Below are 27034 nucleotides of genomic sequence, written 5' to 3'. Positions count from 1 at the left end.
TCGAAGGGTTTATAAGAAGCCTTCCAGAGAGACCTGAGCATTCTGGACGATTCCCTGATTCCCTGATTCACCTCTCTCGTACTTCTTGCCGCGGGCCGCAGCGTCCGAGTTGCTGCCGGCCCGTAATGACTGTACAAATGTTACTTGACGCTCACCTCCTTGTAAATAATGTAAAATAAATACTCCCAAGTTTGGTTTTCATCCCGAAGTCCGTCCCTCAACCCCTACAACGCTTAGCGAGAAATCGTTCATCACGTCCAAAGGTTCCACGAGTTTATGAAATACTCTCTTGAATTTTCCACGAGTTCCTCAGTTTCCATACGCTTGCAACCACATTTAAAGGTTTTTTTTTTATGCAGTGAATTTTCAAAGATTGCCTATGGCAGATAGCACAATTATAATCCTCGATCTAAATTACTCGATGAGGTGGCCATTATTTCTACGATAAATCAAAATGCTCCATTGAATAATTAACGTAATTACGCTAATTAACCTTTTAATTATTACTCTACGTCACATATTTCAAGCTACGAAATATATGTAGCCGATGAGTTCGCACGGCGTATCCACTTGAAACGAATTCTCTGGACAGCGCCAGTTCCGAGATTTTAATTTTCGAAGTGTCCGTTGAAATGCATTAGTGTTCCAGCTAAATTTGTTCTTCGATGCATAAAACAGCGGTTTCTTTAAAAAGTAACGGGAAACACCGATGCATTTCATCGGACACCTTGAAAATTAATATCGCGGAACTGGTGCTGTCCAGAGAATTCGTTCCAAGTGGATGCGCCGTGCAAACGCAGCGGCTATAATTCGTAGATTGGAGTATGTGGCGTAAAAAGTAAATAATTTAAAATTTAATTAGCATAACTATGTTAATTATTCGAGTGGACATTTTCATTTCTCGTAGAAGTAATGGCCGCCTCACCTAGCAGTCTAGATCAAGGGTTAGAATTGTGCTATCTGCCATTGGCAAGCTTTAAAAAATTTGATGGAGCTAAAAACACACACGCACGCACGCACGCACGCACGCACGCACGCACACACACACACACACACACACACACACACACACACACACACACACACACACACACACACACACACACACAACCCTGTATGGCAAGCTTTAAAAAATTTGATTGAGCTAAAAAAAAACTGTATATGGTATGTCACGGCCTGCGTCAGCTTTCTTGGCATACTACTATTGGCATAGCCGTAAGGTTAATACATCTATTAAAGAAAAACGAAATAAAGAAAGAAAGGAAGAGCTGAAGGAACTAAACGTTTCTTTATGTTTTTTTTTTCCTGTTGAGTCATAGGCAGAAATTAATTTACTACACATATCCCTTATTCGCAACCAGCCTCATCAGGGCACAAGTATACCTGTGGCAATCAGTGGTGCCCAGTGAAACGGCGGACGTCCGTCGCAGAGTGACCAAAGAAGAGCCGTTTTTCGGTCACTCGCAGGCGGCTATGTGAGCGGGCTTCATGACCTCCGAGCGTCCTCGCCTCGGTTTTGCTCCCTCGTGATTAAACGCATTCATTCCCGACTTGCTATACAATACGCCGCGCGGCCATGAAGTCGTCATGCTCCAACTGTTCAAGCCTTTTCCTTTTGACGTAACTCACGCCTGCTATGTCAAGGACAGCGCGAGCACACGCCGTTTCGCCAACTGCAACAACAGCGCTGCCGGGGACTCGCGCACAAAAGAAATGAAAGAGGCCTCCCCCCTCTAGTGACGCAATAGCCTCTTGTTTGGGTCAGCATTATTTCAGCCATGCCTGCACAAGGCGTTTAGGAAATGTCAGTCGTGACCAACACGCGCCCTTCTGCAGCCGTTAAATATCGCTGATGGTGGGTGCCCGGTTTAAGCACACTTAGAACAAAAGCCAACAGATGTTAATGATCGGTTACGTGGTCACGAAAGACGGAGAAGACATGAACAAAGCAGCCGAAGGAGACGACTTATGAAAAGGAGAGATTGCATTTGGCATTTGTACGCGAGACTCTCCTGCCCAAATGCTACTTGCTGCGCCTGCGTGCTGCCATCGATATTTCCACAACACAAAATTGTTAGATGATGCATCGTAACAAACATCTCCAGGCTTTCGAATAGATGCCGCTGTGAGGGGGTCTCACCGGGTTTATCTAGGTCGACCGTATTCTGACAGCATGCAAGCGTTCTCGCATTTCGCCGCTTTCAACGAGCACTGCGAAAGCATCGAACTCACAAGTACTGACGCAATCACGGAAATCACGTGTACTGTGCATTCTTCATCAGCCGACTGAAATTTGCCTGGCGGCTCAGAAGCGAACGTTCCGCGGGGTAGCCATTCGCTCGAGTCTATTACATTTCACCACTAACAAAACCAGAAGGTCACGTTCGGCATCAACCGCCTGAACAATCAACTTTACAGCAGGTACTTTCTCGCATGCAATATTGAACAAGTAGCAGATGTGTCTTAATTTCGTTTTCGTTCCTTCTTCTTGAAGATAGTAAAAACCGTGGTGTTGGGCGCACAACACTCGCCGACTCGACAAGTGATCCTGAAGACGTTGAAACGTGTTTCATTATCTCTCTCTTTCTCTTTTCTTTTTTGTTATACGATGGGTCGAAAACGCAAACGAGGCCAACCGGCCGCGCGAGTGAATTCTGGAGGCAATTCAAAGTCCTCAAAACTTTTCCGGCGAGTCGCGCAGGTTTCCCAGCGACATCCTGCTGGGAAGCAGCGCGGCTACAACGGACGAGCGACAGGCGGCAGCTCATTCTAGGCATTACGAACAATGCGATGCGAGCGACGCCAGACAGCCGTACGTGGCGGAGACTGATGTGCCGCAATTCTGACAATGACAAGGCAAAACAAAAGAAGCACACATACAAACCTCCGGCGCCGTGATGAGAACAAGCCGGGGACCAGTTTCTTCTTTTCCCAAGAGGCCGCGGAGCTGTGCCCCCCCCCCCCCCCCCCCTATCCCCTCTCGCCCTACGCAGCTCTGCCGGTCTCTCAACCCTCCTCGCCTGGCCGGATTTTGCGGTTGCGTTTTTCTTCCTCCCATCCCTCCTCCGTCCTCCTCTTCGTCCCAGACATACCAAAGAAGTCAGCGTGCCATTTTCGCAAAGTACTTGCTCTTACGAAATGGCTGTCCCGATGGCAAGATTCGATAGCTCGCATCGGCAGAGGTGGTCTTTCGCTTTGTTGCACTTTTCGCTTTCACGTGTCGTAGAGTTATCACTCAAACTAAATAGGAGCGCGGATCCCACCGTCGCTAGAAGCATATATATATATATATATATATATATATATATATATATATATATATATATATATATATATATATATATATATATATATATATATATTAAAAACACAGACATGAGCACCACAGCCGTCATACCCGTGTTTAAAATGAAATGAAAACTGTAGTATCAGCTTCCTCTTTCATGAACTTTTTCTTCCTTTTGCCCACGTCCTGTTTCTCGCAGCAAAGTGACCCTGCAGAGCCAACGATTTTCAAGCTCCTCAGTGCTGGTTCACAGACTGCGGCGTTGTTTTATCTGCACTGAATATTCCAGTCGCTTAGTCTCTTAAAGTAGCACATTTTTCATACATGTCATAAAATAACAACTCGGTCGGGATAGGTCATAACTGGACACAAAGGTATATTTTGATGACGTGAAGATGGCGACTCTAACGCAACTTGACTCGTCTAAGCATTCAGCCACGTCAAATTAGCTACAAACCGACAAACCTCACGCGATAAATAAGAGACGAAAGCCTATATTCAAAACCAGTTCGTACGCTAGAGCGGTCCCAAATAACAGGCGGCGACCAATCGTGATAGAGAACATGTTATTAGACAACGCGGCCAGCCAATGGCAAAATGTCGTTGCGAACGAAAAGCAACGGCGACTTCGGCTCCAGAAGCCGGGAAGAGCGGCGCGGCTTTGATCGCACATCTTCACTAATCAAGACCAGAAAGCAACTCGAACGCAGAGGTGGCAAAATGAAAGAGCGAAAGAAAGAAGGAAAGGGGAAAAAAAGAAGGAAAACAAAGAAAGAACGAGGTGTCGAACGAAACCACCGCCGAAATACGCCGCAGCAGCCGACGCGCAGCCGGCTGAGGACGCCCCCGTGGGCCTCCTTGTTTTTCTTCCATCAGCTACCGCCTAAACGGTTCTTGCTTCGCATTTGTGAACAGAACATCGCCGTTGCGGAGAGGGGGGGGGGGAGAAACGAAAAGAACAGCACGATGCGCTTATTATTGGAAAGTGAATTCCCTGTCATGTTCGAGTGCCACTTGGGCTCGACACAAGATAGCTTTTTCTCCGCGGCGTGTCAACAGAGCCTTCAAGCCGCCGCCACCTCGCATGCTCACGGCGGCTGGCGTTCGTGCTCCGAGCAAGGGAACCGGCGCTCCATGTCGCTTGTCCTCGCTTGGCAGTCGCCACCGTCTGACACCCAGCCACCAGACCACAGCGAGAGCGCACGTGTATCGGCCAACCAGAGGCACCCTAGAACATCTCCTAACACCACTTTGCCTCATAGCGGGACATTTGCCCTTCGTCCTTTCTGTAGAGAGCAAGCTACCCTATACCATACCACAAGGGCCTGCCAAAAAAACTTTAATAACTCCCCCAACCGAAAGCAACGCACGAGCATTGGGATATGGTGCTGACCAACTCGGCATTGGAGGACCAGCGAAAGCTGATGCCAGAGCTGAAAGTGCTGCCACCGCCGCTGGGGCCCTGGACTGCTGAAGGTGCTACCCACCACGGGGATCCACCCCTCTCCGTGCCCCATCAAAATAAAATTCTCTCTCTCTATTCTAGAGCTAACATGAACAGCAATTCTCGCCTCTTATCCTGCCAGTTAAAACAAGTGAACGACTCGCGCTTTCAAATGATTATTTCTGACTATCATCACCCGATGATAGTGCTGTCTGCGTAGCATACGCACTTCGCTGAGCAACAAGCCTTTTTTTTTAAATGCTTTTTTTTTTTCAGAGCGGAAGATGTCAGATCACATGCAGTTCAATCTGCTCCCTTCCCTACATGGTTCGTTGGGTCGTGAAAGCAATATTTGACGATCCTGATCACACTAGAGCTTCCCGTAATACAGAATGGAGCACAATCTTAAAAATTATGGGGTTTTACGTGCCAAAACCACTTTCCGATTATGAGGCACGCCGTAGTGGAGGACTCCGGAAACTTCGACCACCTGGGGTTCTTTAACGTGCACCTAAATATAAGTACACGGGTGTTTTCGCATTTCGCCCCCATCGAAATGCGGCCGTCGTGAGCACAATCTTACAGATCATGTAAGGAGTATTAGGTTGCGGGACTCTGTGGGCAACTCCGGCGTTGGTTACTGCGAAAAGCAGTGATGCCTTATAGTGAATAGAGTATAACGCTGGGGGCCGATTTAATGCTGCAGTGTATTCAATGCCGAAAGTTAGGATATACAATTGGAAACTCGACATCATGAAGCATTTCAAGCGCTTTGAGTTAAGAACACAGCAGGAAAGCTTCCTACTGTCCCCTTGCTTCTATCATGTTTCTTTCTTAAAAGCGGTAGAAACACATGCATGGTGTCTCACGTAACTTACCTTAAAGATATGCCAGTGCCATGCAGCTGGACAGAACCAAGGTAATGGTGTTTGTCGTGGCTTGAAGAAAGTAAGACTATTTCTTGTATTTTGCCCAACTACATAATTTGACATAATTAATTAATTAATTAATTAATTAATTTCCCATATATTACAATCAGGGCAAAAATGTCAATCAGAAAATTGTAGGCCACCATAAAAAAAAAAATCGCGATCCATCTTTCTGTTGCTCTATCGTGCTAGTTAACTTTTTTGAGAGCTTTACAGGGTCCCTCACCAGGCCACATGGCACATTTTGGTTATACGCTGGAAGTTGTTACGTGCCCTGTAAGGACCGTTCTACCACAATATTTTTTTTCAAACTGGTACATTAATAGCCGAAATGGAAATATTTCAGATCCGCGAACCGATGACTTCAGGAGGCGAGTGTCACCGCCAACATAACGCTCTTTCGACTGGCCCCCGTCTAGCCTCCGCAAGTGAAATTCCTTCCCTACATTCTCCCATACCGGAGCTGGAGGATTGCGTGACGCATACGCCACCCCACCCTCCTTTTTTTTTCGCTTTTTTTGCTACACAGTAAAATAATTTACACCCTTGATGGTGAGAATTGCGAATCATAACACCCTTGAAGGGTGTTTTCATTCAAGAAACATCCCATCATCATGACTTTTTGCGAAGCATAGGGCAGTTCTAGATGCCATAACACCCTTTTACCCACCGAAAGGGTGCACTGACTAAGAATATTGGGGGTGGGTGCAAGGGTGTTTTTGTTTGTTTTTATCACATTCACAAACATACAATTGCACGAAGAGACGGCGTGTCCCACGGCACTAAAAACCAGTGGCGGATCCAGAAATGGGCCCTGCCTTACCCCAAGCCCTTCCCCCCCGAGACATGTCGGGCTTTCAAAGCCGACAAAACTCCTGAAGAGAGTCCCCCTCCGTTTCACTGTCTGTTTTGATAAGCCATTTTAAATATGTCATGGGAAAAACCTGTTGCTGAAGCACTACTATCTATTATGTCACAGTGTTCTAGGTGGCACACAGTTCCTAAATGTCGTCACGCACAAATTCCGCGGAATCCAAAAGCGCGCACCTACGTTTTCTAGTATTGATTACTTAACCAAAAGAAAAAATGTTCAAAATGTTTTCAGCAAGGCAGAACTAGTGCAGCTCTTGCTTTTGGGACGCCAGGAATCTAGCAAAATGAATAGGCCACGTGACAGCATGCAGCTGGACGCGCCACAATTGCTCTAAAGCAGTGCGGTCGTCTAGGTTTCTTTCAAGCATGACAAAACAGGCAGAAAAGGGAGCGACGAACCATACCCGGACAAAAGATACGCCGATTCGAGAAGCTTTGACCCCACCTGACCTTCTTTCGCCGAATCAATAACCCCAATTCGTTCTGCTTCTCTCAAGTTTATAAACAAGGTAGGTTCGTTGGCAAACTTGAGCCTTCTCACCCACCACAATGCTTTGCTCAAGCAGCATCTGCAGAAAGAGCCGTGCAAAACGCTCATGGCTTCGCGTCTGCGTCAATTTACGAAGCTCGCTGTACAAAAAGAAACTATTAAGTTTGTAGTTGTATAGTAAAGGAACGTTCTACTGGCTTACAAACAGCTGCCTGAACGGAGTGCTCAAAAAGAAAGGGAGAATAATCTAAGAAAGTATAGAGAACCAACGTACAACTTGCGATGCATAAAGTATTTACAACACCGACTAACAACGGTATTTACTGAAATATTTCCCCTCCCAAATTGGAGACAGTATTATTGCATGCATGAATAGGATAACAAGCCAATCATTGTAGATATAACGAGATTCCAGAAATTGGCGGGGCATTTGCAGACCCATCTTTGTTCACGGAACAGTGGTGAGGCATTTTTCAAGTGTGCGCGCTACTGCCCACCTGCCAAGTACGTTCGCGATGTCTTGGCATATGTAGACCTGCGCGAGACTCGCCCGTCTCCCCTCGCGAGACGGGTAGGACAGGTGCACATGCTGAATACGGGAAAGAAATACTTTGCAGAATGAAATTGAATTTTGTCAAAACACCAGAGCTCTGGATTGCAGGTTACAGCGTGCACAGGGGCGCTCTGCCAGATTTTAAAGCGAAGCTTTCTGTGCCTCCTCCCTCACTTTTTCCGATTCTGCTGCTGCTGCTGTCACTGGCTTGCCAGCCGCGTCGGTGGGTGGTTTGAGAGCGTGCATAATGAACATGAGAGGGACGCGGGGAAGGCGTGTGCGAGTCCTTTTAGCGAGAACTTCGTGGGCATCGCTACAATACTCTTTGGACCTCTTTGACCTCTTTGGACTCTTTGGACCTCTTTGGTCACAATGCCCACTGAAACACCCTGGCCATCGACACAATGCCCTCTGGAAGACTAATTACGCGTTAGCCCCCTTCTGCCCACCCCCACCCACCGCAAAAGTAGTGCAGAAGGTGCAGCACTTACTTTTTTGTACTCACATGCAACAGCGCAGAGGAGCGACAGTATGGTACTAAGGGGAGACAAGAGAATGCTTAAAGCCAACACCCAGACGAAATGTCATCACAGTTCCCACACTTTGCCAGGAAATTGTTGTTGTCATTCAATAGCCTTTACCACAGCTGCACCCTCGCCGAGCAAAGGGGTTCGGCGATGGTATAGGCACAGCTATTGAATGGGAACAATACTAAATTGCTCTGCTCGTGGTAGTTTGAGGGCGAGCGTAGTTGGGTCGAAAATGACTTGTCTACCGCATGCACAAAATACCTCGATTTTGAATATATCTTCCTCATTACCCGTCAAACTGCTATTATAAGCAACTGCAGTAAGACAAAGACCGACATCAGATTATGACAACGACAACTCATGGTGCTGTCCACCAGAGGGGAATCGTTGTTATAGTTGTTCTTTCTTTTGAGCGGTCATAGGCCCCACTCGCTCACCCGCTCATAAAAACAAAGAAAAAAAAAACCCCGAGACCTGGATTCGCTTCGGTTGCACTTTCACGACAGCAGGCAAAGAAAGACTTTTCGTACTTGGAAACTTAAGGTTTTCGTGTAATTCTGCACATGTGAAATTTCGTGGTGTCGCCTATACGTTTAGAAAGCTATTATGCAAGTACTTTTATATCTGCCGTTAATCCAAGCTATTTAAAATTTGAGTGAGCACTCCAGTTCAGAAATATGAGCATTGTGAACTTCTTGAAAATGCCAATTAAAGCTTTTTTTTTCTCTCTCTGTTTCTCTGTGCATAAAAGAAAAGACAGACTCACAAGTACTTCTGTATCTTATACAATGAGGAAGGGCCACGTCTCTTTACAAATGAACGTCCAAGCAAACAAACAAAAAAGAAAGCATCGACAAATAAATTCACTTACACGCAGTTACTAGCCCACCTTTGCCCCATTTGATTTGATATCAGCCTATGTTTCTGGAAATAAATTTCCAGTGAAACTACCCGTAAACACAGAAAATGGCTTAGAGGTAGCGCAAAATAAATAGCTTTGAAAGTAATACACACACATAGTTTAAAAGAATATTTGTTTTTATGCCTTGAAAACGAAACCGAAATTGAAATAACTTCCCCCGACGGGTGTCGCCGCTATCGCCGCTACGTCATTTCCTGCGTCTCGCGGCGGGCCGCCGGGAGCACATGTGTGTGTTCTCCGTGACATTCTTGAAGTTGTGAGTAATTAGATTGTTTTTTGCTGCGTTTAGGTCGTACCACCTCGTTGATTTCGTGTACTTTTGTGCTCATCGACGCGAAGTGAGCGTCTGGAGTGAAGGCGACGCGATTATGCGTGAGAAAGAAGGGCACCAGCGGCCTACGACATCGGTGTTTCTTTGTGACAGTGTGTTTACTACGCCTACGACGGCCGTCATTCGTGGCGAAGGAGAAAACATCTTCCAACAGTGATGAAGTGGACGTTTTGTTTTTCGGCGGAATGCATCGTCAACATGGTCCATCCACTACGTAAACGAAACGGCGTGCCCAGAGTACAGATCGTGACAGCGCTCCGCCTTCAAACCGAGGGCCTTTTGCAAGGCGCATGAACTGCTCATATAAAAGGTACGTACGTAGCCACTGTCAGCGTTGCGTTTTTTATGGTGCGTCATTGTGGTAGTAATTTTCGCGTAATTTATTTAAAGGACAGCGCAAGGTGTGTTGGATGCGAGTGTAGTATATGTACTCCAGGCGTAGCCTATGGGCACCGAATGTGAAAAAGAAAAAAAAAATGAATGTTTCATTGTTCACGTGTCCTCAACTAGAGTTGTAGAGAATTAAGTACTGCTACGCGTCAGTATTCGGCGCAGGCAGGGAAATAATACTTTGGTTTGACTAATTGGTTCTTTCTGTTACCAAAGATGGGCGCAGACTTATACCGGTGTCACACGGCCACTTTCGAGCACGATTGAGCGCGTTCTGGATCGAAATTTTCGACCGCGATTGGCTCCCGTCCACCGATTGTGCAACGAGGCCAAACGCGTCCAGAAATTCGATTCCAGTCAGGATCGATCGCGGCCAAAAGTGTGCAGTGTGACAACCGTATTAAATGTCGCTTGTGTACTTTCACTCAATTGTTATTATTTATTTATTTTTTGTCGGAGGTCCCGTGGTAGGTATTGGCGCAGGCAGCTTGCAATGCTTGTGGTTTCATGACCAGAACTAATGCAAAACAAAAGAACCACGACCATCCCGGCTATGTACTTATCAATCGCTTTAAGTTGTGCTCGTTTGTTATAGAAGCTGTCGTGCTGTTGCGGATGAATGCGTGGTTGCGCTATTTGTTTATAAATTTATCTTTTTGTATAAATAAGCACACCGAGCCTAATCAATTTTTTTCTCCTCCTTGTACTCGTTTCTTGGTTTCACGCAGGCGTGCTTATTATTACTACTATTTGTTTTCTTGTTGTGTGACTGAACCGTGCCTAAGGCGTCCTGTCAGTTGTCAACAGTATTTCTGAAATGAATTGCACTTAGCGTCCTACGGTTATTGTACGCTTCACTACCTTATTTTAATGTCTAGTGATAAAGTGTATGGTTATTGTAACTATTCTTGGCCTTTATATATTTATTTATTAAGCTGGTAAATGCTTAATTGTATTTGCAGTTTTGAGAGGTTCTCTTATTGAGTCGTCAATCTCGAATAGTATTAATGGTGGGTTGTTTTCTTGTGCCCATGCAGTTGCAGTCAGCATGAAGCAATTGCATGGGAACCGACTGGCTGTCTTGGGCCTACACGTTGCTGAAAAGACAGTGAAGACGTCTGACCCGACAGGTATACTTTTTTCATCACAATTGGCCTACATATTTTTTTCACCGGAGGATGAAGACCTCCCCCAGTGAGCTCCAATTACCCCTGTCTTGCGCTAGCTGATTCGAAGTGAAGCCTGCAAGATTTTTTGACTTCATCGTAGTCTACTTCTCTACCGTCCTTGACTACCCTTCTCTTCTCTTGGCATCCATTCTGTAACTCGAATGTGCCACCGGTTATCTGCCCTATGCATTACATGGTTGAAGAAGGCACTTGGGCTAGTTGGTGCTCATTGCAGACTTGAGACATCAATAACTAGCGTGAAAAAGACAACATCAAGAAGCACATAAGAAAGAAGTCTAGACTTCAACTGAAATTTTTGCTACACAGAAACATGGAATGCACAGAATGTCGACGGACAGAAACAACACAGGAGCTATCGGAACAAATTTATGAACAGGTTAATTTCACTTACGAACATTCTTGGTAAGAGCCAGAGATGGGTGCTTACACACCTATTCCCCACTTTTTTGATGCAAAGTGGTTCGTATATTTCCCTATGTACCTGCTTCTGGAGCTGCCTGAGCACACGATTGCTTTGAAACTGCTCGGTGCATGAGCACGTATGGCGATGATTGGCCATGTGGCCACCAGCCACCAAGGCACTCAAAGCTGCCCTATGTGTCCTCAAGCCAAACAGGTCGGTGTTTAAACGACCGCTTGGGGGAACAAGGATAGGGCAGCTGTCATGGCTGGTAGCCATCTGGCCAATCATTGCTGTAAGTGCTCATGCACTGAGCAGTTTCAAAGCACTCATCTGCCCACGCGGCTCTAGAGGCAGGTCGACATGAAAATATTCGAAGCACTTTGCATCGAAAAGCGGGTGATAAGTGTGTAAGCACCCCTTCCCTTGCTCTCGCCAAAAAAGAGTGTTCGTATCTCGAAATGAACCTGCCCATCGATTGGCTCCAATACCTCCTGTGTCAGGCAGGGAAAAGGAAAGATAAATGTTGCTTCCATGCGTTGAGGTCGCATCCCCTGAATCCTATGTTTCTGTGTAGCCAAAATTTCAGTTGAAGCCTAGAGTTCTGTACTGTGTGCTTCTAGCTGTCGTCCGTTGTCTTTTTCGTGCTAGTTAATGATGTCTCACGTCTGCACTACATGGCCTGACCAGCTCCCTTTTTTTACTCTTTATGTCAGCTAGGATATCAGCTCCTTCATCTACTTTCTGAACCACGCTGCTGTCTTCCTGTTTCTGCTGCCATCAGGATAGGAGTGGACATGACAAATGAAACTGAATGTCATTTAGACAGAGGAGCAGTGAGACTTCCTGTGCTTTACCTTTTGCTGTTGTACATAATAGTTGAAATTGCACCAACACATCTTTTCCACCTTGTGATTTTCCCATAGCTGTGGCAAATAAATATATAGGCTTTAAGAAACTAGAAATGCAGAAAGAGAATACTCTTGCACCTAAAGGTAATGTGTATGATGCTCTGACTCCTTTGATGCATGTGCCTTCAGAGGTGTTGACATTGTTCTTCATTTCTTTCTCAGTAAGCTTTACTTGATGGGTCTGACTTTGTATAAAGAAATAAGTTCTAAAGAAACCATAATAGCTAACAGGCAGAATTGTCGAGGTTGAAAGTCAAGTTTTCTTTCATGACATATTTTTTTCAGGCTGTACTAGTTGATCCATGATGTTCGACAGACAGCACAGACTTGTACAAGGGACGTCAAAAGTGGCGAGAAATGGAACAAATGCTATCGCCTCTTTCTCCATCCTTTGTCGAGTTCACATTGTCTAACCTCATCGACCAATACCAACTAGCCTGTTTGCGTACCTGTACTAGTTGAGCCATTTATACTATGGTACTCTAAACCAAATGTGATAAATTCAAAATTGGTGCCTTTTCTATCTTTGTACAAATACCTGTTTCATAAAATAGTTTAAAGTGTTATGGTTGATGTCATGTTTCGACACCACCATAACCTCATAAAATATCTTCATGGATGCAAAAGGTGCCTCTTGTGCAAGTTCCCTTCCAGCCTGACACAGAAAACAAACCTGGCAGAAGGTAGAGCACATGCTCTTTTGTAAACAAAACGCATGATTGCATTTTCTTGGCAGTTATTGCAATGTTTTCTGATGTTTACCTGCATGAACATTAATTATCTCAGCTGCTAAAGACACATCACTAGACACTGTGAGCAGAAAAAAGTGATTGTGCAGTACCGTTGAAGTCATGCAACATTATGTTTAAGCAAACTGGCAGGGATGCTAGCTGTTAAAAAGAAAAAGCTGACTTCTAGAAAAATTTGCACTCCTAAATGTGGAATTGAAATTCACTATGCTTATAAGCTACAAAAGATTTCCAGGATGATCAGACTAGTTACACTGGCCATTTGCTGATTCAGTAAGGTTCACTGAAGCTTGTTTTTAAATTCACACTGTTTTTATGCAGGGTGATGATTTTCAGTCTTGTGGAATTTTTAAATATAGTCCTGTTGCATATAGCATAATTCTAGTCCTTGAGCAGGAATATTCAAACACGCAGATATATCTAGCACAAGAAATCGAAACATATTAAACTAATTAAAAAAAATTATCTTTCGAATGAATTACATTATAGCTAATATAACTGAAAAGAAAGAAACCAAGAAACCCGATGAATCATATCCTAAGAAGCCAGCAAACACCGACACCAAGGACAAGTTAGGGTAAATTACTTGTGATTAACAAATGAAATAAAGAAATGATAAATTAATGGAAATGAAAGTGGATGAAAAAACAGCTTGCTGCAGGTGGGGAACGAACCCACGTCTTTGCATTACGCGTTAGATGCTTTACCAATTGAGCTACTGCGGGCGCCATTTCCCCATCACTTTCTTGGGTATTTATGCTTCCTAGTAGAACGCTGGGAGTGTTTGCCAGCGCCACCACGTATCTGGGGCACATATTGTAATTTACGAATCATAGCCAGTGAGATTACAAGGTGTATCTACTTGGAATTGATTTCCAGAATGGCGTCAGTTTGGAGATATGCACCATCAAACTTGCCGGAAAAATGCACTGAGGCACAAAAGTGGGTTGTGCACTGATGCACAACCCACTACTTTACCAGTAGTACTGAAAACATTTTGGCTCTTTATCATTAATGCACTGATGTTTAAGCTATAGAATGTCACTTGCCCCATCTTCCTATCTCTTCACGTTCCAAAGTAATCGAGCAACGCATGGCATCCAGTGGTGATGTCCGGTTGAAACAGTGGGCTGTAATTGAATTTCTCACTGCGGATGGTTCTGCGCCCTTCAACATTCATTGCCATCTGAAAGCAGTTTACGGGGATGCCTTTGTTGAAATCAGCACTGTGCGTAGGTGGGCAAGTACTGAGAAACATCAAAATCCAGCCGCATCAAATGTCCAGGATCAGCACCGAACTGGACAGCCCACAATGGCTTCTTATGAGGATCATCAACATCAGGCAGACGAGTTGAATCGGGTCAATCGTAGGATCAAGCAACACCAGATTGCAGCAACACTCACTATTTCCATTGGTTCAGTGAACCACATAATTAAAAACCTCCTGGGTTACAAGAATTGAACTTGTTGGCTATGCTTCGACTTTCTCATGTCAGTCGTCAGTTACCGTGACACCCTACAAGCGCAAGTCTTCTTGTAACGCAGGTCTTTAATGATGTGGTTCACTGAGGCAATGGAAATGGCGAGTGTTGCAATCTGGTGTTGCTTGATTCTGCGATTGCACCGCGTCAACTCATCTGCTGATGTTCATGACCCTCATCAGAAGCCATTGTGGGCCATCCATTTCGGTGCTGATCCGGGAGATTTGATGTGGTAGGATTTTGGTCTTTCACAGTCCTTGCCCACCTCTGCACAGTGCTGACGTCAACACAGGCATTCCTGTAAACTGCAGTCAAATGGCCATGAATGTTGATATGCGCACAACCTTCCCCAGTCAGAAATTCAATTACAGCCTGTTGTTTCAACTGGACGTCACCACTGGATGCCATGAATTGCTCAATTACTCTGGAACGAGAAGAGATACGAAGGCGAGGCAAGTGACATTCGATAGCTTAAGCATAAGTGCATCAATGATAAAAAGTTCAAAATGTTTGCTGTAATATTGGCAAAGTAGTGGGCTTGGAGGCAATAATTTCTGAATTGCCCTCATATAGTTGTGTAGCCTGTCTCTCCTACATTCATGATGTGGCAGATTAAATGCCTTATTCTTTCGAAATAACGATTTCCTGGAAGTAAGCACTATCTGTGCTTGTTTTCTTTAACCTGCTCTTCATGTGATCTTGAAATATTAAAGTGAATGATGCAGGGAAGCGCTGCTAGTCATGTTTCGTGTACTTTTCCTGACATTAAATTGCAACAAATCATTTTGCAGGTAGAAAAGAAGCAGATGGCTACAGTGATCAATGAAGAAATGTCTTCATCTATGATGGCTCGCCTTAGGACATTGGAATGGAGCTACAAAAAGGCATCATCATCCTCGCCTGTGCCCTGGAACTTTGGTTTGAATGAGACTGTTCTTCAATGTAGAACGGCCGCAAGACTTGTCACCACAAGGCATAGTGCAAGCTCAAAATATTGTACAGGAGGCTAGAATAAATGACCCTCCATGCAGTCACTCTGTATCTGTGATAAATGGGACCATTTCACGCAGAACATTCACAAGTGATAATGTGTTTTCTCTCAAAGTTGCTATGCAGTGCGTTTGTAAACACATTACCTATTGTATGCACACCATACATAACATTTCTGTGTGCTAGCCTAACTGTAGACTTAGAAACAAACAATGAAGTGCATATGTACCCGCTTCCACATGCTGTACTTCAAGGGCTATTATATTGCTCATTACAGCCGATAGGTGAAGGGGTAATATATTCCTGATCACACCCTTACACCCCATGGGTCGAAGGGTAATATGTTGTTCAAAACACCCTCAAGGGATAGGGTGTTATTGGAATATAGAATAACCATCATAAGGGTGTAATTCCCTATAAAAGCCAGCTTTTTCAAGGGTGCTAGGGGGTTAGTTATAGACACCGAAAAAAACCCTTAGGGGTGTAAATTATTTTACAGTGTACGCAGCACACTTCTGTTAACGGTCTCTCGCGCGAACTGTTGCGTTTGTCTCGTTTCGCGCAGCGCACGAATTTGAGCGCTGTGCACGAGAACAGCTGACCAGCGGTATAACTCAGTGCTACACGAACACTGAGGCAGAGGTGAGCGGATAACAGAGCATGATCGCGCCGCTGGAATACGACAGAAAATGACATAGTTTCGCTCTCAGCACGCGCCACTGCCCGACATGGCTACAAGCACACGAAACGGAAGAACATCTCTGTTGCTACGGTACGAAGTAAAACAGAGTACGAACGAAGTAAAACATACACTCGGTTTCTAGGTTGTATTATTTCTCAAAACCTTAATTCGCCTATTAAAGCAGAACATGAAACAAATAACTACTGCTGCCTTGAATAATTCTCAAAGTCACGTGCCACCATGAGCGACGTCAGAGCACTTCCATGTACGTAGTCGCGCGAGCGGCGTTTGGTTTGGAATTTAAGCTCGTTCCGCGGCACGCAGGGACATAATACTTAGCAGACACAATCGTTAGCCCGTATTGTATACATTGAGCTTGTCAGCTAAATATCGTCAGACCTGGTGAGGGGGCCTTTAAAGAAAATCCGCAAAACATGAAAAAGTTCGGGGCTTGGAAAAACTGTTATGTAGCACGTATTGAGCAACAGAAAGATGGATCGGGAATTTTTTTCATATCTTCGGGTCAACATTGTCGCGCCGCCGCCATCAATATCGCACAACTGAAATGTGGACAGCTTCATTCGCTTATACCTGGTTATCTGATTATACCTGGTTAACTGATTTGTGCAATAAACTACCTAAGGATGCGAAATGTGTATCAGCTTCTGTATTCTTTCATTATGCCAGAGAGAAGTAGATCTATCTGCGCCTCCTGTCATGCGTAAGATAGTTCAACTGCTATAATAACTTACAATTTACCTTAAAGAATCATGACAACTGAAACTGGACCGGGTCGCCCAGGAAGATGCTTCTCGTTACGTGCACACATAGCGACGTTAGAGCAGGCACGCACAGGCCGGTAACAGGAGAGCGAGCAGCGACGAACCGACGATATCAACTCAGTATTTATATCATGTTGAATTCCAATGGCGGAGTCGGAGCAAGATTTTCTGCTCGTTTCGGAGCAAGTTTGTTCCATTGACAGAGTGAGGGCGGCAATAAGGTGTTCCAATGAGAGAGTCGGAGTGGATTCAGAGCGGGAGTCACTCCGTGGAGTAGAAAAAGATGCTCCGCCAAAATCGGCGGAGTGGACCGGAACTCTGCGAGACGTATTTCCTTTACCACGTTTGTCTGCTGGGAGGCGCCACCGGTCACGACTCGCGAGGAAGCAAAAACTGCTGCACGCTTGGCGATATATCCATTCCGCACTTTAAAAAAAAAAACAGATGAACGGCGCTGAAGAGACAAGTGACCGGTGCGGCGGTGCTGGGAGCAAACAGCGGAAATAAATGACAACACGCAAGGTATCCTGGGTCGCGGCGATAGAAGTTCCGCTTCCGCCTTGCTCCGGCGGCGCAGGTTGTGTTCCAGTCGCGGATTTGGAGGCGTTGCTCTACGCCAGAGTCGAGTGCTCGCTCGCGGAGTCCGTCGGCTGCTCCGACTCCGCCATTGGAATTCAACGTCAAATAGGCAATAGAATCACAACAAAAAAAGAACTGGATAGCCTAGAGCGTGCAGTTTCCTACAATAATTACTAGAGGGAACTGTGGCCCTGCGATCGTTCAGCCACACTGAGAATGATAGTTAGTAGACGGACTTGTCTGATCTTCGTGCTTGTGGCTTCAGACGCTGCTATATCTGCGTTCATTGGCCTTAATTTCAAAGCAATCTACACTTTTTTTTTTCTAATGCAGAAGGCAATAAGACTCTGCGAACACGCATGATCGCCGCTAATTGTACTGGTTCCGCTTGTCCATGGCGTAATAGTTACAATATCGGGCTTCTGAGTTAGAAATCCTGTGTTCGAATTCTGCCGACGAACAGTAACGTTTATTTAACTAGTTATAACGCACAGAACTCTCTTGAAAATGATCAGTTGAGAAAGTCACTAAGCCGTTCGAAGCCAGAAGGACGACGTTTAGGCAAACCCATGTACTACTCATGTTGGCTGAAGCGCCCTGCTTGCAGCCCCCGCAGACATAGCGCCACAAGTTCCCTCTGGTAATTGCATGAAAGTCACAGGGAGCTCCTCCTCACACGACGTCGACAGTGACGTTAGAGCAAGCATGCACAGGTCGGAAACCGGAGTGCGAGCAGCGACATCTCGGGACAACGTGCCCATCTACAACAAGTTCAAAACGTTATTGGGCCAAACAATTGTTCATGACAACAGACAAACATAAATGAGAAAATGAAATAAGATGACAGAATAAACATTATTTTACAATAAAATGTCAACTTTTACTCAGAACATTGACGCCGCAGGAGATAAATAGTGAACGGTGCTTAATTTGCATTATTACTGGCAGCGCGCACATCAAACACGGACGAAGAAGAGAGACGTAACACCAGCGCTCGTGTTACGTCTCTCCTCTTCGTCCGGGTTTTATGTGCGCGCTGCCAGTAATAATAATGCAGATGTACCGACTCGCCCAGCCAGCTACCGTACTACGGCCCTCAATTGCAATAAGAATGCTGCCCGTGTTGTTTTAAGACAGCTTCGCAAGCTGTTGTAGCATCCGCGCTGTTGACGTCACGAGCAGCAAGCACATAGTGCTCAGAGTACATTAATCGTAGGTATTAGGGTCCAAATCGTGAGTGTGCACAACAATCCTTAAAATTAATTTGCGAAAAAATCGGAGAAGCTTCAGTCGTGCCATTTGGTGCGCTCGACCAATGTGCCCCGGAGAATGCACGATGCAAGCTTTGGTTTTACACCACAGTTTTCTTCAAACAAAACTGATAGAAGGAAAGATGTATATTTAGCTTCCTTCAGATCCGTACACCTCAATAAGTCACCAGAGTTGTCGATTAAATACGTCAAACTACCGTTGCTTTTGCATACGTCGAGCATGGACTCAATGTTAACAGGTCATTATTCCGCGTAGTAGAAGAGCTACAGAAGACTTCCAGTCTGCGAATAATTTGCGAACCTACAGAAAGGTGGATAAGGTGACCACTTGTTGGCGAGGTGAGTGACCCTGCCGACAACGAGCACCTAGGCGTTATCTCCGCATGGTTACTCGAAGCTGCCAGTAATGGAGTACAAAGGCGGCATAACGGCCGCGTAAACGCTAGTCCGTATCATATAGGGCCGAAAAAGCAAGTGCAATTAAAACGCGCGGAGTAATGCTGAAAACGGCTGTTGAAAACTAGTTAGGATAGAAGACTCGTCAGCTATCTTACTTCCCGATCTCGTCGTGGAACAAAGCCAGCTGCGTGTTCTTGTAGCGCATCACGTTAATGCAGTACGCGGGGCCGGCGGGAAAGACCAATGCACCGCACCTCTACATTAGCATGCGCTAATACCACTCCGAAGGCCGCAAAGAAGGACGCGCGTTATCATACGCCTTGCGAAGACAAAGGGGAGAGCGTGAGCGAAGGCTTCATTTTAAATGCGTCCGCCGTTTACCTTGGCGTGAGGAGGGCATTGCAATGCGTGCGTGCGTGCGTGCGTGCGTGCGTGCGCGCGCGCGCACATGCACCGGCTAGTGGCTTTACGCGAACGAGAGCAGCAAGCAGAGGACGCGCTCCGGCGCTGCCGGCGGAAGGCGGGTTCCGCCAAGGATTCTGCGGACGCGCCAGCATACATGCACGGGCCGCTCGACGTGTATACGCTGCTCCGTTATGCACTCTCGTGCTCGTGGTTCACGTGCGAGCTTGAATATCTGTCGAACGAGGCAGCTACCAAAAGAAGCCACGTTGAGGGCATGCGGAGACGCGCGGACGACACACCCCGCAGCTGCTACTAGGTCCGCGCCTTCAAGAGAACACGCGACGATGTGGTTTCGCGTAGTCCCCGAGACGTTCTTCAGCGCGGAAAGCGAACGCACTTGAAGGCACAACATTAGTGCTCCGATCCTCTCCGTCGGCACGGAGGAAGACGAAATAAAGAGCAGGGTTTTAGCGAGAACATGGGCCACAAGCATGACGCAATGCGCCAGGAGGAACACGGCAGCGGAGGCATGCCTGTCTGGCGTTCCATTTGAGGGAAAGGGGGACAAAAACATATCTATCTTCAGGTCAGCGACCCACTTCTCTTTTTCCTCGCGTCACCTTCTTTCGGCCGTTTCTTTCTTCCTCCCCGGCGCTGTGTACCCTGCCTCGCAAGGAGGGCCCCAAGCGTGGGAAGGACAGGTGCGTGCGTGCGTGCGTTCCCGCGCGGGTTTACTGAAACGGGGGGGGGGGGGGGGGGAGTGCATGATATTCTTGGTCCCGGTACAAGGAATCGGCCACCTCCCGATCGACGGCGACGCGACGTAGCGTTCGAAAACGAAGCGGGCGAATTGCGAAAGCGCAGTTTCTCACCTGGTCCAGGTATGACTGAGTGGCGGCGCTCTCTTGACCCTGGTCTTGCATGTTGAGAGACAAGTCGAAGTTATCCATCGCCTGCGCAAGACAAACAAAGAAGACGAACCAGTTAAGAGGACGGAATGCCGTCCCGGCCGGCGATCGAGATTGATCAGCGCGCTGCCCGGCGGATGGGCGCGTCCGCAAAAGCGGCACAAGGACAGCAGCGGAGCACTGACGAGTCACGACGTCGCGGCACGCAACTTTAAGGACACAGTGGGGTCGCTGCACTAGTAGCCTGTCCATGTCACCCGCCGATATTCCACATTCACCACAGTGCGTAATGTTGCTCAAAGAATAAACGTACTCAATTAACGAGGCCCCCCACGGCATCGATTCTAACCTATGTAAGTAACAGTCAATAGTAACTTCTCGCAATCTTAGCAAAAGCTTCCTACTCTCATGCAAAAGTGACCACTAGAACACTAATACCTCTGACAAAACATGTTGTGAGACAAACAGCACATTGCGTGGTTAAATTACGACGCACACTTCGCCGGTTTCAGAGTCACATATTTCAATAAGTCAGCACGGTCAGTCGAAAGTGCATGATGCTTCACAAACAAGCATTAGTGGCGCTATTACCTCAGGAGCCAAGCACGTAGGAAACGCTTGCAATTTGGCGTGAAAACGCAATTTAAACCTATTTCCGCAGCTTCACGGCTCCACGTCCCTCTGGAAAGCGTTTTCCGAGACCGTCTACCTTTGCTTTTTAAAATGAAGCTCTTCTCTACTTGGTCGCATAGATCAGCATCGGCAGAGATGGACCCAAGGGAGCACCAACATGACCTAGCGAAGGTGCGCAGCGGCGGCAGCTCGGTGTTCGCGCCGTGAACGGCGCGCGGGAAAAACTGGCACGCGGTCGCGATTTCAGGATCCGGGGAATCGAGAAATGAGGAAACAGTCGGCGCGAAAACGGAAAATGTAGGGCGGCCCGTTCTTTTCGTCGGGCAAGGAAGGAGGAGAGCCCGCAAATAATAATCATCCTCATAAAGAGCGAGGAGGGAAACGAGGCCAGAACGGAGAAACTACGGCCGCAGCGCTGCCCATTGTGCGCCATAAGCGCCAGAGTGAACGAGCAACGGCACGTCCAAAGCGACACGCTCGGCTGAACGACAACATCATCAATCTGGGCTTCTTTTGTTTCCGAGACTTTGCTTTGTTCTCGGCCGAGCCGCGCGGTAGAGCAGGACGACGCAAGCTGCACCCGCAAACGAGACGCGCTCGTTTTCGCTGGCGCAATGGCCGCGCCGACAAGCAGCCATCGCGCCACGGCTCGTGCAACAGGTTCGCCGGCGTGTCCCCCGCGCGCGCACCGCCGCTAAGCTTTCCGTCCGTGTGAGCTGCGCGCGATTGGATATCGACACGACTAACCCCACCGCTTCGTGCTTAGGAACGACCTGTCGCTGCGTACAAACACTGTCGCGAATACGCGGTCCGGTCCCCCCACACGCAGTTTTCCCGACGATCGGAGCGACAAATGTGGCTTCGCTCGGCATCGCAAATAAGCTAATTGGTTACAAACTTAATTAGTGAATTTTCGTTAATTAGTCGATTGTGCATCTTCTTTTTGTGTGTGCAAGCAATGTCCGCCTCTTCGAGTAAACCAGCTCATGCACTAGAATTGTGCTATATGTCACAGGCAATTTTTTAAAATTTTTTTTTTTTGATAGCGTTCGCTGAAACACTCAGTACATACGATAGGAAGCGTGACAAGATTATTTTTCCCCTTCTAGATTAATAAAAATATGCTACTTCAGTTACTGTAAAACATCTCGCACATGATCAAAATCATCATAACATATGTTTCTAGAAATTGCCGGCTAGCCTTCAAATGGCTGCACATGGCTCGCGAGACATCCGAGAGCGGCCTGGCCTGGAACATTCAAAACAGTGTTAGAGCCGCACGATCCAGCTGCCGGTTTATCACTGTCGGCGCGTTAGCAACCACGAGGCCATGCAATTGGAGAATGACAGGTGCCCAGTGACGTATACGGGGAGGCGCCAGCGTCCCCGGTGCCCTGCCTTACTTGCGAAAGACGCGCACGCATTAGGTGGGTCAAAAGGAGTCATATTTCCCACGGCGGACAAAAGCATGCGCTTCACGAAGCGCGGCGGCGGAGAAACTGCGCCGCCGAGGAAACCCGGTCCGATATGGAACAGGACAATGAAGCCCCTCTCCGAGAAGGGCATCGGGGCCCGATTCAGTGCCTGAAGAGTTGCCGCGCGGCGAAGGAGCTTGTTTCGCAGCAACAACAAAGCGCTGAACAGAGGGACAAACAGGACACAGACATGATAATCCGAAGCCTTCCAGTTAATAAGGCTAACTATATGATACGCTTATCTAGACAAGGTTACGATGAAGATAATAATAAATATGTAGTAATAACTGACGATGATGGTTATCAAGAAGCTACGCCTGAACATTGGGAGATCGACACCGCAGCGGAGGGCTTCATACTGAATCTCGATCTTAGGCTACGAATCTCGATCTTCAACGCGAATCTCGATCTTAGGTGCCCTAAATCTCAGCACAGTACAACTTCAGTTAACTTGAAGGGACCGCAAGAAACAGTTTCCCCAATCGAGAGTTCATTCGTGTGAAACGCGAACATATCGGCGCACTGCCGGCGCACGGCGAATTTGCCGTTGTTATTTCTAGCGATTTTCGATCAAGTGGTATTTCAACGCAAGCGAGCACTGACCGAATGCTGCTGCGAAGAGGGTTGCCCAAGCTCACTGCAGTGCGTTTTATCACAAATCCATAAACAGTACATAAATAACCCGCAAGTGGCTTACTAAAGACGCTGCGCGTGGCTGCAGGAGCAAAATTATGTACTTCAGTTGCCTTGTACTAAACTGACGCTAACTTTGGTTCCACTATTTGCAAAGTTCTCTGCTCATCTTTTACCTGTAGCGTTAACGCACCGCCCCTGTCGCGTTCCAATTAGCGCGCGCAGTGCACGTGCAGGGAGTATTTGCTCAGGACGGTATATACGGTAAAGCGGTAACGCTATGCTAAAACGTTCGTGCAGCCATCGAACGATAAAAAAGAAGGGAGGGGGGGGGGCGGAGAAGTAAAGAAGAAAGAAAAAGCAGAACCACGTACGAAAAAAGATAGAAGAGAAAAAGACAAGCGCTCACGTTCAATATTCTATAGCCAGGCCGAAACACCAACATCGTGTTTCCTTCTTTCCCGTCGAATTTATTTCTGCGTAGTTTTTTTTCCTTCTTTTTTTGAGCCAAATTCTTTCGGATACGTCCAACAAACAACAGGTGCTAAAGCGTGGAAAGATTTAGCCGAACGTCCGCGATATCGGAGACGGAGAAGATAACAGCAGAGATCATGGTGCCGATGTCATATGACACTGTATTCAGCCATGGCAACTCTTGGTGAGATAAATTGTAATGCTTATCTGCTGTCTTTTTGCTGGCGACAGATGCGCTCGACAGATGGGACGCATCTGCCGAAGAAGCGGCGCTGCACGAGTGAGCGTTGTTCAACCTGAGCTTATGCATGAGCCAAAACAATTAAGGCAATCTCTGCGTTTCTTTGCAATACGCTCTAAGAAAAAATCCCGGGGAAAACGGGAGTAACTGGACAGTTCGTATTAAAAAGACCGCTTTCGTCCCTCAAAGGAGTAACTACATGAATGTGTGTGCCGTGCACCAATTTCGGAGAGTAAGTGTTTAGTCCCTGGTCGGAAAGTGAGCAACGGGAGGACGAACGACAACAGTTACTCCCCATTCACTCCGCTGTTTTCGTCCGTGTCGTGGAGTGATGCGGCGAAAACGGTAGCGGCTATATATCGTGAATAGTTCGAACTTCGTGCACTGTCTATTGAACTACATTCAAAGCAGCACTTTGCCTCTTCGTGAGAAAATTGCGTGAAATTTAAAAGCTGGAATGTGAAGAGCCATGCCCTTCGTGCGCACACCATAAGTGAGCGATACACATTAAACGCGCAAATCATTGATAGACTGCCAGATTTTGCTGTTCAATAGTGCCTAAATTCCTTCCGTTCCAACGAGATTACGAACTTAACTGAAGCGATGTGTAGCTCCAACGGGACACACAAAGCGAGAGAGAAATTGTCCTTCTTTGTCGTGTTGGGTACACCCCGTTTGAGCACGCTGCACGTATACATCGTGTAGTGCCTCAGTTCAAATCACCCTAAGAATACTCGGGCAGATTTTTTTTTTTTTTCGCAGTCGCTTATGGTTCCAAAGACACTCAACGTTAGACTCGACCCACATAGCATACATAAAATGCCGTGTCGCTTTTATATTGCCTCACCTGCGTTCCGATCCTTAACCCTGTCATAATATCCTGTCCTGTCAACGACGTGCCGTGGTTTTGAGCGTGTAGTTGTGTCCGCTCTGTAATATACCTTCAGTTGTGTTTTCCATGTAACAAAGAAGAAAAAAAAAACTGCCGTGGTGAGTGGTTTGAGTACCTGACTTTTGAGCGCGAGGACGTGAGTTCGAATCCTACCTTCGGTTACTTTCTTTTTTTCAGCTCAGTAATTTTTTTACCAAGGTATAAATGCCCAATTTCGTTAGTTCCATCTTTGCGGAGCATTGGAAGGAATGACCGTTACAGCCTTGAGGAGCATCGGAAAAGGACGACTGTTAGTCCTCGAAGGAGTAACCGCATGGGGAGAACACCCTTAGGGTGTCCGTTATATAGATAACACCCAAATGGTGTGAGTTATAGGCAAACTTACACTCTTTTTCACTTTTTAGGGTGTAAATTATTTTACAGTGTAAGGGAAGGAATCGTTGTGGCAGATAACTTCCTCCCCTAAAGGCGTCACCTCAATACCCTATTTCCTCCTTTTCTTCTTAGAGTGTATATACTGTATTGTCACCATTTCAAAAGTAAAAATAACCACGCTTCATTCTGAAACGAGCACAGAATTCATAAAAAACAGGCAATTCAATATGTAGCATACAAATATGTCGGTGCACCGAACAATTGACAAAGCAACATACGGTATCAGATAGACGAAGACCGACAATGTTAATGGAGACCAGCAGTTTGCATACCGTCATGTTATCACATCAGCGAAATGAGGCACAAGCATCTACAAGCAGTACGAACAGATGCAGTCTTTGATAGCAGGGCGGAATACCTTGTTTTTCTAAACAAAACAGCATGTACCGCAAGACATACTCCGCTAGTGTGACCGGAAGCTTCAACGACGGCCAACCGGGGCGAGTAGGCACAAGGACACCGATGCACAGCGACAGGCGCACGTCGGCGGTCGCAGCTTATCAGGCGCTGATAAAGGAACACTAGTAGAATATAATCTCAAAATGTCGAGCTTTCCGAGCCGCTGCGGGCCTGGAAGGGCATCAGTAAGATAAGTCGGGAAATCATTTTATATCAGGGCCTACAGCGTATAGGGCAACATGGGGGCTAAGTGACTAGGAGAGAAGGGTCTTAACACCTCCGCGAAAAGCCACCCCGTCGAGTACGCCAACCCCTAGGGCTTCAAAATATTGCAGGAGATGTGACTTTCTTCAGCAGGCGCGGCAACAACCGGAGCCAGCAGGCGTAAGCCACCGTTGCATATATGGCGAACGCACGGAAGCATACCTGCCGCGGTGGCACATCGCTATATATAGTCGAGCATTCTCGTCCACTATAATATGATGGTTTTCTGACGCGCACGAAGTCAAGACATGCCGGTGGGCGTGGAATGCAAGACACTGAAGAAACAGCACTACACCGACGCCATTTCTGGTCACGTGACCGGTCCGTCATCGCAGTCATCTGTTCTCGGTGACACAATGGTTATGGCGGAGAGGTCAAAGAGGGCATCAGCGCTCTCATGTCTGTCACGCCATAAGCCAGTACCCAACACATTCCATTTCACAATATTTAAACCGGCCGTTTTATCAGGCTCCACTATAGAATCGATTGCTACATGCTTCGTAGTCCCCTGTGCAAGGCCCCTCTCGCTCATCCTTTGAGGCGTAACCATGGTTTAACATGCTTATACAGCATCCTACGCAATTTGCTTCTACGCTCATTATGACAGCAAGAAAATTATGAAGAAATTTGGTACCGTCACGGGCTCCTTAGATAAACGTACGTTTCTGACAGCATCCGACAAATTAAAGGTACCGCGGGCGCATCTATATCAGATGGTGATGATGATGACGTGGCGCAGAAACCACGTACTGCTGTAGAAAGATGTTCACAGATTTAGGGCTTGCATACTCCCTCGAAAAATCAGCCATGACCAAGCACCCTTCATTCGGCGGAAAAAAAAAAGATGAATCCTTCTGGCTACCAATCAAAGCCGCCTAGAACCGTGAACAGCTTCAAACTATTTTTTTTCCCCATCTTCATTTCTTATGAGCAGTGTCCCATACATTTATACATGTTTTTCTTTCCTCTTTCTTGTCACAAAACGAGCAAGCAACGCAACGAGGACTTAATCAAGAAAGCGTAGAATGTGCATTCATTATGAACCGTTACTTGTTATTCGAAGAGCCTTCGCTTTCCCTCCCGTAATTCAATA

General features: G+C 46.6%; 1 protein-coding gene and 1 long non-coding RNA gene across 7 annotated transcripts in view; one reads left to right on the top strand and one right to left on the bottom strand.

Annotated features, from left to right (window-relative positions):
• Nucleotides 1-27034, bottom strand: part of LOC135900072 (TOX high mobility group box family member 4-like) — a 761125-nt gene that overhangs the window by 81918 nt on the left and 652173 nt on the right. For all 6 annotated transcript variants that reach the window (XM_065429515.1, XM_065429516.1, XM_070526897.1 and 3 more), the window contains one exon: nucleotides 20460-20540. In XM_065429515.1, the coding sequence (XP_065285587.1) occupies nucleotides 20460-20540 (81 nt within the window). The remainder of the gene's footprint in view (nucleotides 1-20459; nucleotides 20541-27034) is intronic.
• Nucleotides 9237-15699, top strand: LOC135900117 (uncharacterized). Its single transcript, XR_010563801.2, has 3 exons — nucleotides 9237-9668; nucleotides 10786-10878; nucleotides 15271-15699. It is a non-coding gene; the product is annotated as an uncharacterized lncRNA (long non-coding RNA).

Source organism: Dermacentor albipictus, chromosome 1 (genome assembly GCF_038994185.2).
Source record: "Dermacentor albipictus isolate Rhodes 1998 colony chromosome 1, USDA_Dalb.pri_finalv2, whole genome shotgun sequence".
Lineage (NCBI taxonomy): Eukaryota > Metazoa > Arthropoda > Arachnida > Ixodida > Ixodidae > Dermacentor > Dermacentor albipictus.
This window is presented reverse-complemented; position numbering and strand designations above follow the sequence as displayed.